The 13,860-nt window shown below is 40.2% G+C and overlaps 1 protein-coding gene across 1 annotated transcript; it reads left to right on the top strand.

Moving 5' to 3' along the window:
- Window positions 1-215: 215 nt before the first annotated feature.
- LOC133618117 (uncharacterized) lies at window positions 216-11,312 on the top strand. Its single transcript, XM_061978585.1, has 2 exons — window positions 216-574; window positions 9,610-11,312. Exons 1-2 carry the CDS (start codon window positions 400-402, stop codon window positions 10,632-10,634), a joined length of 1,200 nt encoding a protein of 399 aa, XP_061834569.1. The 5' UTR covers window positions 216-399; the 3' UTR covers window positions 10,635-11,312.
- The last annotated feature ends 2,548 nt before the right edge of the window (window positions 11,313-13,860 follow it).

Raw genomic sequence — 13,860 nt, 5'->3', positions numbered from 1 at the left:
TAAACGTGATTTTCTTTTAGGTTTTCCTTTAGGTTTTTATTAGGTTTGTATATATCTACAGCACTATAATTACATTTTTACTGCAAGAAAAAAGTATACATTTGCAGCACTTTCTGTTAGTACCCGGATGTTGCACTTCATATGGAAATCCTATGCAAAAATATGCAATAAGAAAATCGGCCAATCACCAATATCAAAATAATCACCTACCAACGACTTACACAAGGAAACTCTCTGCACCAAAACATTTAGAACGAAGAACCCTTCAAACACCAATACATTCTCTCGAGTCAACGTTTAATTGAGTTTATAGTCCGCGTGTCTGCAATCTGCGATGATAAACCAGCGAGGAAGAAACCCCGGAAGTTAGCAACACGCGGTTTTTGTGCGTGAAAAAAAATGTGTAAAGTCAAAAAGCTGAGAGCCTTCATGGAGCAGCGACTAAATGCTGTCGTGGAAGAAATATTTGGGCTGTTTGAAATAACCATAGCAGAGTACGAGGAGGAACTTTCCAGAACTAAAGGGGAGAAAGGGCGACACCTTGAAATGCTGGAGGCTGTGCTACACAGAGCAGGTTTGTTTATTTTTAACTCGTCGTGTAACTTAAAAGAAACGTCAAATAGTTAACTCGAATCAAGAGGTGCCATTTGTTACGTTAATTATTATTATTACACAAAATCATGAATGTACATTCTCAGACGGACTGACTACAGGCTGCAGTTGCGAGTTTGGACGTGCTATGTCTCATTTTGCACACGTGGGCCACCTAATTGTTGTCTACTTTTTAATTTAATATATTAACAATACATTTTTCTTAAAGTACATTTTGGTGAGGAGGGGGCCAGTCGACCTGGGTTTTGTGCCTTTTTTTATTTGTGTGAAAGGAGTTTTATACTATATATATATATATATATATATATATATATATATATATATATATATATATATATATATATATATATCCATCCATTTTCTACCGCTTGTCCCGTTCGGGATCGCGGGGGGTGCTGGAGCCTATCTCAGCTGCATTCAGGCGGAAGGCGGGTTACACCTTGGACAAGTCACCACCTCATCACAGAACCTCATCACAGAGCCAACACAGATAGACAGACAACATTCACACTCACATTCACACACTAGGGCCAATTTAGTGTTGCCAATCAACCTATCCCCAGGTGCATGTTTTTGGAGGTGGGAGGAAGCCGGAGTACCCTGAGGGAACCCACGCAGTCACATGGAGAACATGCAAACTCCACACAGAAAGATCCCAAGCCCGGGGTTGAACTCAGGACTACTCAGGACCTTCGTATTGTGAGGCACATGCACTAACCCCTGTGACACCGTGCTGCCCACGTGGGCCACCTAATTGTTGTCTACTTTTTAATTTGTTATATTAACGATACATTTTTCTTAAAGTACATTTTGCTGAGTAGACAACTTGTGGGGCTAGTCGACCTGTTTTTTGTGCCTTTTTTTATTTGTGTGAAAGGAGTTTTATACTACTATCTGCATGAATTGATTAACATGGACCCCGACTTAAACAAGTTATAAATAAATGATAAATGGGTTGTACTTGTATAGCGCTTTTCTACCTTCTACCTAAGAGCGTGAAGAGTAATTTAATGGAGGAAAACAAGAGAGAGAAACTTTAGAAAGAGCTTGGGTCCAGCCAAGGAAAGCATGTAGAATTGAATTAGGGCACAGGGAGCACAACCAAGCAGGCAGAAAGTGGGGAAGAGCAGGGGTGCATGGAGAGAGAGGAGGACCATTACATTTCTTTTACCAGCACCCATCAGGAGCAAGGGTGAAGTGTCTTGCTCAGTTGAAAAACTTATTCGGGTGTTACCATTCAGTGGTCAATCGTACGGAATATGTACTGTACTATGCAATCTACTAATACAAGTTTCAATCAATCAATCAAAAAAAGCTGAATGGAGACAGCTGGACTGTTATTCAGAAGAGTCCAATTTTGCATTAATTAAACCTTTTTGCATTTAATGACCTGATGACTGACAGTCTAAACCAGGGGTCCCCATTGGGTTAAAAATAATTTGGCCGGACTGTGTATGTATATGTATATATATATATATATATATATGTATATATATATATATATATATATATATATATATATATATATCTATATCCATCCATCCATCCATTTTCTACCGCTTATTCCCTTTGGGGTCGTTGGGGGCGCTATATATATATATATATATATATATATATATATATACATACACACGGGAATGTATATATCCAGACCAGATAGTTATAGAAGAGAAGAGGGAATTTTCAATTTTCAAGCGGGCGATTTATATATACTGTATATCTAAAAAAAAAAAATAGTGGAAGATGGCAGAGGGATTCTCTTCCTTATATGTTTCTTTTAGCAATGTATACGACGTCCAGGAAACCCACAATGTGTCTACTTGGTCACATTTGGACAAATGTACCGGTATGCGTCGGGATAAAACATTAATTTGAGTTGTTTACCATGTAAGCACAAATCAGAACTGTTCTCGAGTTGCCAAGCCGGGCATATTTCGCACGAGAAATGCTGCCAAAAATGTCTGTCGATGTGAGGAAGATCATAGCCGCACAATTAAGTCAAGTCGCTTACTTGGCGGTGACCAGAACCGTACGTGTGTGACAGTCCATTACATCGTCGACTGGGAATTAAAAGTGCCTGCCTGCAAATGTATTTTTTATTTGCGTTTGATACATTTTGTTATTATTTGCACAGCTATGTTATTTATTTTAGATAGAAAGAATAGGTTTCTATTTTATTTATCTTATGTAATTCTGTACTACTTAAACAGTTTATTTTTCTGTGCTGTTAATACCCATCTTGACTAACTGGGTTAATAAAAGTGCCACTGACTGTTTACAGTACAGTTGTCATTCACTTCAATTTCAGTGAATCTCGTTAAAAAAAATGAATATCTTTATATGTATACTTTTACCGGAAAATATATCGAGATATGTATCAGTGTTTCCCACAGGACAGGCATCTATTTGTGGTGGTGTGGTCGGGGGGCGGGGGGTGACGGCCGCAGCGGCGATGACCAAGAAGAACGCGGAGTTGGAATATAAGTACAACACTTTATGTACATATTTAGCTCATTAAAATTACAGACAGGAAGGCGAGAAACACTTTATTTCAACAGACTATGGCGCCGTACCTGTCGTCAAAACTCCAAAGACCGACTGCACAGTTGCACTAACAAAATAAGAGTCTCAGAAAGCTGGCATGCACAAGCTAGCAAGCTACGGAGTTTGCCGACAATGTATTTCTTGTAAAGTGTATACAAAGGAGTACGGAAGCTGGACAAATAAGATGCCAAAAACCAACCACTTTCATGTGGTATTGGACAGAAAGGACAACTTTTTTTCTCCTCCATTCGAAAATGCGGACGTTATCAGCACCACTGTCTGATTGCAATCAATGCAAGTCATCAGAATCAGGTAATACACCAACTTATATTCTTGTCTTCATGAAAGAAAGGAATCTATGTGTTAAACATGCTTGTATTATTTTTAAACACCTTTAACTTGTTAATATTAACTATATGTGTTAAACATGCTTGTATTATCTTTAAACACCTTTAACTTGTTAACAATATTAACTATATGTGTTAAACATGCTTGTATTATCTTTAAACACCTTTAACTTGTTAACAATATTAACTATATGTATTAAACATACTTGTATTATCATTAAACACCTTTAATTTATTAACAATATGTGTTAAACATGCTTGTATTATCTTTAAACACCTTTAACTTGTTAACAATATTAACTATATGTATTAAACATACTTGTATTATCATTAAACACCTTTAATTTATTAACAATATTAACTATATGTGTTAAACATGCTTGCATTATCATTAAACACCTTTAACTTGTTAACAAAAACATATATTTCATAAATAAGTAAATATAAATTATATATATGAATGAGGCAGATCCCCACGACTTGATCAATTGAAAAGTAGCTCGCCTGCAGAAAAAGTGTGAGCACCCCTGAGTTACACCCATCTGAACAGGTCAGCCACCTGTTTAAAGCCCGATCACAGTTGAAATCTTGAAATGAAGGGCCTTTAATGGCCAAAACATTAACCTGGACAACATTTTAACAGCTGGTTGGCTCAGATTTTATTCTTTTCATTGCATTCACATGCTGCAGTGGACAGTGGACAATTTAGCTTCATTATTAATGCAGTATCTGAAGCACCGTCTCCACGTGTGTTTATTGACAACAGGGTTATAACCTGGACACGTTAGGTCGTCTGTATTGTAACACGTGACGTGACAACAGCGGCGGTGTTAATGAAGCAGCGTCAGGCTGCCCACCGTCAATGAAACGCTCGGTGAAATCGCGGATTAACGTTAAATATATGACGAGCCGCGAGCGATGCAGCTATAACTTATCTACCTACAACCTATATTACCCTCGTATTTTGATCCGGTCGGTCCGTTCTTTTACTCGTCTTTTTCTTCTTCTTCTTCTTCTGGCCCACCAGGTGAATTAAGTGCTATTGGCGGAGTTACAATGCATAGTAGGCTACTGCCACCTACTGCACCGGAGTTGTAACTACAAGGTACATTCACAGACAGAGTCCCATTGCTTTTATGAGCGGTCGAGCGAGTCAAAAGCCGAAAAATCCATTTGTGGCGGACGTAATTCTTTCGTGGCGGGCCGCGACAAATAAATGAATGTGTGGGAAACACTGTGTATCGAATATCGAGTTTAAGTAAAAATATATCGAGATATACTTTTTCGTCCATATCGCCCAGCCCTACCCTGTCTCATCACATTTTGTGACAAGCACAAACGCTGTGCTCAATTGGAGCTATTATGTTTGAACGGGGAATTTAGTCAGTGACTGAGTAGGAAGTGGCTGTAAATAAATGTGGTAAAATTTCATATAAAGCGCCTTGAAATTCTTACATTTACATGCGCTCCTTCACGCTAAACGGGTACCACCACGGATCGTAGGGCCCTACGTAGGACTACACAATTATTCGACTTTTAATCGTGTTCGCGATTTTGGCAACTACGATTAAATGAGGGTGATCGTCGGTGGTACTAACATTTAAAATACAGCCTACGCTGCATTTCAAACCAAGGATGTTTACAACTAACAGTCAGCCATCCACCAGAGGGCGACCGATAGACCGATCAACCAGTTGCTCCCGAAACTATTAGGACAAATAAATGCAATATTACATCGATGCCCTGTCCTCCCACAGAGTTACCCACAGGGTACCAACACCGGCACACATTTTAACCCCGAAACACGACCACATGCCTCGCCGTTCTCTACTCGTTTCCCGATACCCGAAAATGCTCCTGCGCGGACGAACCAACAACAAACGCCACAACGAGTTGCACGGCAAAGCTGCGTTGATCTGCGCATCCAAACAAATTATGGGGTTGCGGAGACACGCTAAGCAAAAACACTTTCCTTCCTTTCTCCTCTGCCATCGTGTGAAGCTGGTTGCTACAAAAGCGGGTGTGCCCAAAATACAAACAACCGTAACATCAAGCGTGTACCGAGGGACCCCGTATCAATCCACCTCTCAAAGACACGCCAAAAAAACAGATGTAATAACGTTTCATTTGGCCAAAGACATACAGTATGTCCTATATCTGTGAGCAATACTTAGACTTAGACAAACTTTATTGATCCACAAGGGAAATTGTTCCACACAGTAGTGCAGTTACAAAGGATGGAAAGGGTAAGCATGGAAAGGATAATGCAGGTATAAAGTAGTATACATATGATAACAACAATAAATGTGTTCCTCTGTATGTGCCTTCCTATGTGCATACTTATATTTTTCACTTGTTTGCACTTTACCATCGCGCTCTGCAATGGCATATTTATTTTAGTCAACCCTGTCTTTTGTACATTTTATTTTTAACATTTGTTATAGTTTGATTTTGAAATGAAAGCCAACTTCACATAGTTTGTTTAAAATAGAAAGTACACTAAAATATGTTTTAATTTACAGTGAATAATCACGATTGATAGTCGTGATTTTAGTATTGATGAAAATAATAATTATTATTTTGGCCATCATTTTACAACCTTAGCCCTACGCACAGCGCGTGATCTGCGTTAAGAGAGTGTAAAAGTGAATTTTTCTATAATATTTTTCAGAATACAATCAATGACGTAAGATGGCTTTGGAAGTCTGGCTGTTTCTCAATTCCCGTACTTCCGCACTTAGTATTCCGAGTGCGCAGCGTGTTCCAAAAAAAATGCTTGTGTGGCCTTAAAGGTGATCATAATACTCCACTGAGGTGAACTCAGGAGAACTTTATTCACTAGCAATCATTAGAACAGAGAGATACGGAGATCCAAAAGCTGCCCAGGTGGCGGCCAATTTAGTAGTTAACCACTACATTTGCCACTGCTATAGTGGCTAACCACTCCATTGACAATGTTAAAAATCCTCCGAGTGGTGGCTAATAGAGATGTCCGATAATATCGGCCTGCCGATAAATGCTTTAAAATGTCATATCGGAAATGATCGGTATCGGTTTCAAAAAGTAAAATTAATGACTTTTTAAAACGCCGCTGTACGGAGTGGTACACGGACGTAGGGAGAAGTACAGAGCAGTTGCATCTCCCAGTCAGCAGCCCAGCCCCTCCCCTCTCCCCTCTACCACACACAACACAGGAGTTGCAGCACGACTGCAGCATGAGAGGTTTACTGGCGACGCTTGATGACCTCATCAAACCGCCGCGAGCGGAGCGTAACAACAACAAGAATGTGTAGTACCACACAGTTGTCGCTGAAAGACTCCGCCGAGAAAAAACAAAAATACAACAAAAACCACCCCAAGGCGAAAACCCACGTTGTGGTCCGGGACAACGCACGCAGTATGGCAAAAGCTACGGTGGAGTTTGGTGTGGCTAGTCTGCCCTGCATGGTGCACACTTTGCAGCTTGCAGTGAACGAAGGTGCCCTGTCTCAACGCAGCATTTCAGAAGTTCTGGCTGACTGCTAGGCCACTTCAAGCACTCACCACTAGCTTGCAGCACATTTGTGTTACTCATACAGATACGTTAGAGCAGGGCAGATTGAGCCCAGTTTATAATTCCCTCTAATACAGTATACCAGGCAGTCTTCCACTAAATGAGGACTATATTATTGTTTACTTTATTACTCTAGTATACCCTGTGCCTTCATTGTTTTTGTAGCTGTTGTTTTGTGGTATGTTTAAAAAAAAGAATGCACTTTGTGAAAGTCAAAGTATAGTATTTCCCATAGTTGTAGTGGGTATTAGGATTACCTCAGGGAGAGCATGTCCCAAATTCCAAGCTGCTGTTTTGAGGCATGTTAAAAAAAAAAAAAATGCACTTTGTGACTTAAATAATAAATATGGCAGTGCCATGTTGGCACTTTTTTCCATAACTTGAGTTGATTTATTTTGGAAAACCTTGTTACATTGTTTAATGCATCCAGCGGGGCATTACAACAGAATTAGGCATAATAATGTGTTAATTCCACGACTGTATATATCGGTATCGGTTGATATCGGAACCGGTAATTAAGAGTTGGACAATATCGGGATATCGGCAAACAAGCCATTATCGGACATCTCTAGTGGCTAATGTATTTCATGTTTTATGTGACATTATTTAATATTGTATTATATTACAAACTACCGTATTTTCCGCACTATAAGGCGCACCGGATTATTAGCCGCACCTTCTATGAATTACATATTTCATAATTTTGTCCACCAATAAGCCGCCCCGGACTAAAAGCCGCGCCTACGCTGCGCTAAAGTGAATGTCAAAAAAAACGCTGCGCTAAAGTGAATGTCAAAAAAACAGTCAGATAGTTCAGTCAAACTTTAATAATATATTGAAAACCAGCGTTCTAACAACTCTGTCCCAAAATGTACGCAAATGTGCAATCACAAACATAGTAAAATTCAAAATGGTGTAGAACAATAGCAACATAATGTTGCTTTAACGTTAATGTCACAACACACAAAATAAACATAGCGCTCACCTTCTGAAGTTATTCTTCATTCGTAAATCCTTCGAATTCTTCGTCTTCGGTGTCCGAATTGAAAAGTTGGGCGAATACGGGATCCAAAATGGCCGGTTCCGTCTCGTAGAAGTCATCGGGAGTCAGTGTCGCTGTTGTTCTGTGAATCCTGCCTTCCGGAAAGCTCGGACCACAGTTGTGACCGAAATATCTGCCCAAGCATTTACGATCCACTGGCAAATGTTGGCGTATGTCGTCCGAGGCTGTCTGCCCGTCTTAGTGAAGGTGTGTTCGCCTTCGGAGCTGTGTGAAAAAAGCCACCCGGCCTCTTCGCGTAAACTTCCCTTAACCACTCGCTCATCTTTTCTTCATCCATCCATCCCTTCGAGTTAGCTTTTATGATGACGCCGGCTGGAAAGGTCTCTTTTGGCAAGGTCTTCCTTTTGAATATCACCATGAGTGGAAGTTAGCATGGCAAGCTAGAACCACAGTGAAGGATGACTTCATTCCCTGTGGTGCGAATATTCACCGTACGTGCTCCCGTTCCACAGTGCGGTTCACAGGAATATCAGTTGCTGTGAAATACGGTAGTAATCCGTGTGCGGATGGAGAGATTGCGTCTTTTTATGAACCGGATCGCTTATTAGGAGCCATTTTGTGGTCTTTACAGATGTAAACAGGAAATGAAACGTACGGTGATATCCGCGCGTTTTTTCTTCTTCTTCCGGGGGCGGGTGAAGCGCTTCCTTTTCTATGGGGGCGGGTGAAGCGCTTCCTGTTCTATGGGGGCGGGTGCTTTCCTTGGCGGTTGCTTGCGTAGAAGAAGAAGCGCTTCCTGTTCTACCGGGAAAAAAGATGGCGGCTGTTTACCGAAGTTGCGAGACCGAAACTTTATGAAAATGAATCGTAATAAAGCGCACCGGGTTATTAGGCGCACTGTCAGCTTTTGAGAAAAATTGTGGTTTTTAGGTGCGCCTTATAGTGCGGAAAATACGGTATACAGTATAAAGTATATGAGAAAAATACAACCTAAAATTTAAGATGTGATTTAGGTTTATTCTGAAAAGTGTTTACCAACATTATTTGTAAGTGATTGAAATGTTCATAGCTAATGCTGTCAGTATGTAATACGTTAAAGTTAAAGTACCACTGATAGTCACACACACACTAGGTGTGGTGAAATTACTCTCTGACCCATCCCCTTGTTCCACCCCCTGGGAGGTGAGGGGAGTAGTGAGCAGCAGCGGTGGCCGCGCTCGGGAATCATTTAAATAGCCTAATTCATTGCACTCAAAGGGGAACTGCACTTTTTTGGAATTTTGCCTATCATTCAATGGTAAATAATTGTTATAGACAGTCAGCGCATTAGCCATCAATAGGAGGCACTCTCAATGTGGTTCATCATTGCAAAATAGTGCCTAAAACAGGGCTATTCAACTAGCGGCCCACAGACCAAATCCAGCCTGTGCCGTTAAAAAATGAGAACCTTGGATAGTGGCTGACATTTTTGCAGCAGAGCACTTTAGTCCGTCAGACAATCATACGTACATAAAGTCACACACAAACCTCATTTGTGTTTTGTCCTGCAGAAATCCAGCAGGTGTCAGTGGAGAGTCAAGAGGAGATTCCATCTCAGCAGCAGGAGTGGAGTTTCGCTGTGGGGCAAAATGAGCTAGAGCCCCTCCACTGTAAAGAGGATGAGGAGAAACTATGGGAGCAGCCTCAATGGTTGGAGGAGACTGATGATGATGAAGAGGCTCATTTTTCACACTTTCGTCACAGTCAACGTGAGGAGAACAGATGGGTGGAGCTTCCAGCTCAACACATCACAGAAACTGATGGAGATAATCGTGAAGGCATAAACTCAGAACCAGACAGCATCTTTGCTCCGCTGTCAGACATAGACAACGTCATGTCAGACTCTCCTGAGAGCGATCACGGTGACGACATTCAAAAACCTTTGGAAAGTGAGAAGAACTCTGAAGGTGATATGAGACTTAATACTAACAACAAACCCTTTGCATGCTCTGAATGTGGGAAATCATTTCGATGGAGGAGTAATTTGGTAGCACACAAAAGAACACACACTAGAGAGAAACCCTTTGCTTGCTCAGTTTGCGCTATGAGATACACTGTGCGGTATTCCCTGAACAGACACATGATGATACACACAGGGGCACCCCCTTTTTCCTGTTCAGTTTGTGATAAACGATTCTTCCTTAAGCGTAGTATGATATCTCATATGAAAACACACACTGCACAGAAACCTTTGGCTTGCTCTGTTTGTGATAAAAAATTCAAGAAGAAATATGACATGAGATTACACATGAGAATGCACAACGATGAGAAACCGTTAACCTGCTCCGTTTGCAGGAAGAGTTTCTCTAAAAAAGTCTCAATGACCAAACACATGAAATCCCACATGAAGGAGAAGCAATTTCGCTGCTCGCTTTGCCATAAAAGATTCACTTGTAAAAATTCCGTCACGATGCACATGAGAACACACACTGGGGAGAAACCGTTCAATTGCAACGCGTGCGATAAAAGGTTCACGTATAAGTATCAGGTCAGCAAACACAAGTGTGTAACAGTCATGGAAGATGCAGGGAAATAAATACACATATGTTGAAATTGTGCTAAATGTACTTTAAACACAGCCTGATTGATAAGCATCTTATGTTTTAGACTGCATGTGGTGGTTCTCATTTAGTGTTTTTTGTCTTATCACATCTGAAGTTGAGTGTGTTTATAAAATATTCTAAGTGAAGTTATCTTTTTATTTCTTCATGTTTAATAGAATAACTGTTATTACTATGACTGGATTGCCATTTTGTTTATATTAGTATAATGAATATGGAGGAAAATCCATTCCATTTGAAACATTTAGTTATTTTCTAAATTATAGTTTATATGAATACATTTATGGGGGTGGATTTCCTGTCCTGTTCCACTCCCACACAAAAAAGTTCCAGTCCTGTTCCACTCCTTGTAAAATGACTACCTTAATTACTTTGTGCACTGCTGTTTGCCCCACCTCCCAAAAATATGTGGCAGTTAGTATAATCTTTGTTGTTTTTTTGTTTTTATTTTGATATTTAATTTAATTAAATGTTTTCACACACAAAAAAAAAGTGTTTAGTGTCTTCAAACAAGTATTTTTTTTAAATGTGATTAATCACATCTCGGCCTGGGTGATATGGTCTAAAAATACAATCTCAGATTTTTTCACAAAAAATTTGATTTACAATCTTTTCAGATTTTTTTTCCCTCTACTTTTTAAATAACCCATAGAATATGAATGACAGATAATTCAATAAACATTTTTCTTGTATTTGGTCAAAAACTAGTAGTTTTAAATGACAATGCATACATTGCATCTTACTCTTAGCAAACTTCAAATTTGAACTAGAATTTGCAATTCCGGTAAAAATTGCGTTTGAATGCCTTATGTGCACAAGCCGCCGATACACGTCAGCGTACCGTATTTTCCGCACTATAAGGCGCACCGGATTATTAGCCGCACCTTCAATGAATTACATATTTCATAACTTTGTCCACCAATAAGCCGCCCCGGACTATAAGCCGCGCCTACGCTGCGCTAAAGGGAATGTCAAAAAAACAGTCAGATAGGTCAGTCAAACTTTAATAATATATTAAAAACCAGCGTTCTAACAACTCTGTTCACTCCCAAAATGTACGCAAATGTGCAATCACAAACATAGTAAAATTCAAAATAGTGCAGAGCAATAGCAACATAATGTTGCTCGAACGTTAATGTCACAACACACAAAATAAACATAGCGCTCACTTTCTGAAGTTATTCTTCATTCGTAAATCCTTCGTCTTCGGTGTCCGAAGTGAAAAGTTGGGCAAATTTACGATCCACTGGCAGATGTTGGCGTCGTCTGGCGCTGCCTCCTCGTCTTAGTGAAGGTGTGTTCGCCTTCTGTCTTCCATTGTTCCCACGCAGTTAGCAGTCTAGCTTCGAATGCCCTGTTGACACCAATATCTAGCGGCTGGAGGTCTTTTGTCAATCCACCCGGAATGACGGCGAGTATTGAATTAAGCGCGTAAGCGTGTCTCTCAATGTGCTGTTATGAGCTAGCAAATATAACAACTACACTACCCAGCATGCAACGATAGTTACGAGCATGCGCGGTAGCCCTGAGAAGTTCCCAAGCAGTTAGCAGTCTAGCTTCGAATGCCCTGTTGACACCAATATCTAGCGGCTGGAGGTCTTTTGTCAATCCACCCGGAATGACGGCGAGTATTGAATTAAGCGCGTAAGCGTGTCTCTCAATGTGATGTTATGAGCTAGCAAATATAACAACTACACTACCCAGCATGCAACGATAGTTACGAGCATGCGCGGTAGCCCTGAGAAGCGTTGTTGTATGCTGGGAGTTCGAATGTGGTTATGAGCACGCTGTGAGAAAACGTTGAGAACTCAGTTAACACGCCTCGTCTGCATTATTTATAATTAGACAGACAACACACTTAATAGGAGCCATTTTGGGGTCTTTACATAAACACACAAATGGAAATGAAACGTCACATATCCCAGCATGCACCGCGCGCTTCTTCTACGGGGAAAAAAGATGGCGGCTGTTTACCGTAGTTGCGAGACCTAAACTTTATGAAAATGAATCTTAATATTTATCCATATATAAAGCGCACCGGGTTATAAGGCGCACTGTCAGCTTTTGAGAAAGTTTGTGGTTTTTAGGTGCGCCTTATAGTGCGGAAAATACTGAAATGCTTGTATGTCCAGGGTGAGTGGAGTGGGTGGATGTTGGAACGGTTTAAAGTGGTTGAGAAACTTGGGATATGAAGAGGTTTGTATTTTGCCCATTCATTTTCAATGGAGGGTAATTCCGGGTAATCAGGCTTGAATGTCCAGGGCGAGCGGAATGTGTGGATTTTGGAACTGTTCAAAACGAAATCTGGGATTGTATGTTTCCCATTCAAAGTCAATGGGGAGAAAATTACCGGAAATTCCGGGATGTTTGGGAAAGGGAAACATGTTTTGCGTTTGATATATGGGAAAACTAGTGTGGGTGAATGGTTGAAAGGTCGGAATCAGGTTTAATAAATACGAAACATTTTGAGAATTTAGGGCATTGTGGCACTATGAATACATCCATTCATTTCAATGGGAATTTCCTGGAATTTAGGGAAAACCGGGAATTTTGGAAAATATTGATACTAACACAATTGTCCTAGATGATATGAATCAGTTGGTGTTGGATTTTTGGAATCAGTTGAAAATTATGATGGTTTGAATTGACAATGGGTATTCTGGAATACCTGGAATTTCGGGAAAACCGGGAATTTGGATGAAAAGAAAAATTGTGATGTTGTTGTCCCAACTAAGAGGAATGTTTTGAAGGGGAAATGGTCAAAAACGGTTGAAAAATGCGGTCTGAGAAAACTTTCCAGCAACAGGTGAAAATAGGGCTTTAGAAAACTGGGAATTCTGGGAAATCCTGGAATTTATTTGTAACTTAGAAAGCAGTAGTTTGATTGTCCAAGAAGAGTAAAGTGTGTGGATGGTGGAATCGTTCAAATTGGTTAAGAAATGTGGGAATTGTGCAAGTTTGAAAAATACCCCATTCATTTTCAATTGGCAAAATGTCCCAGAAAACCGGGAATTCTGGGTAATATGGGATATGTTTTTTTTTTACTTTTTTGGGGAGCTCACGATTCCCGGTTGAGCCGAACGTTTTCATACTGGAACGGTTCCGATCGGATGAAAACTGTGGGCTGTGGCCTCCGGCAAACTTTTGCGGCAGAATAATAATACATAGTTTATTTGGTGTAGAATTGTGCATGTGTGAATG

This window comes from Nerophis lumbriciformis, linkage group LG18 (genome assembly GCF_033978685.3).
Source record: "Nerophis lumbriciformis linkage group LG18, RoL_Nlum_v2.1, whole genome shotgun sequence".
NCBI lineage: Eukaryota > Metazoa > Chordata > Actinopteri > Syngnathiformes > Syngnathidae > Nerophis > Nerophis lumbriciformis.
The sequence above is the reverse complement of the archived record's forward strand: the minus strand, read 5'-3'. Positions and strand labels throughout refer to the sequence as shown.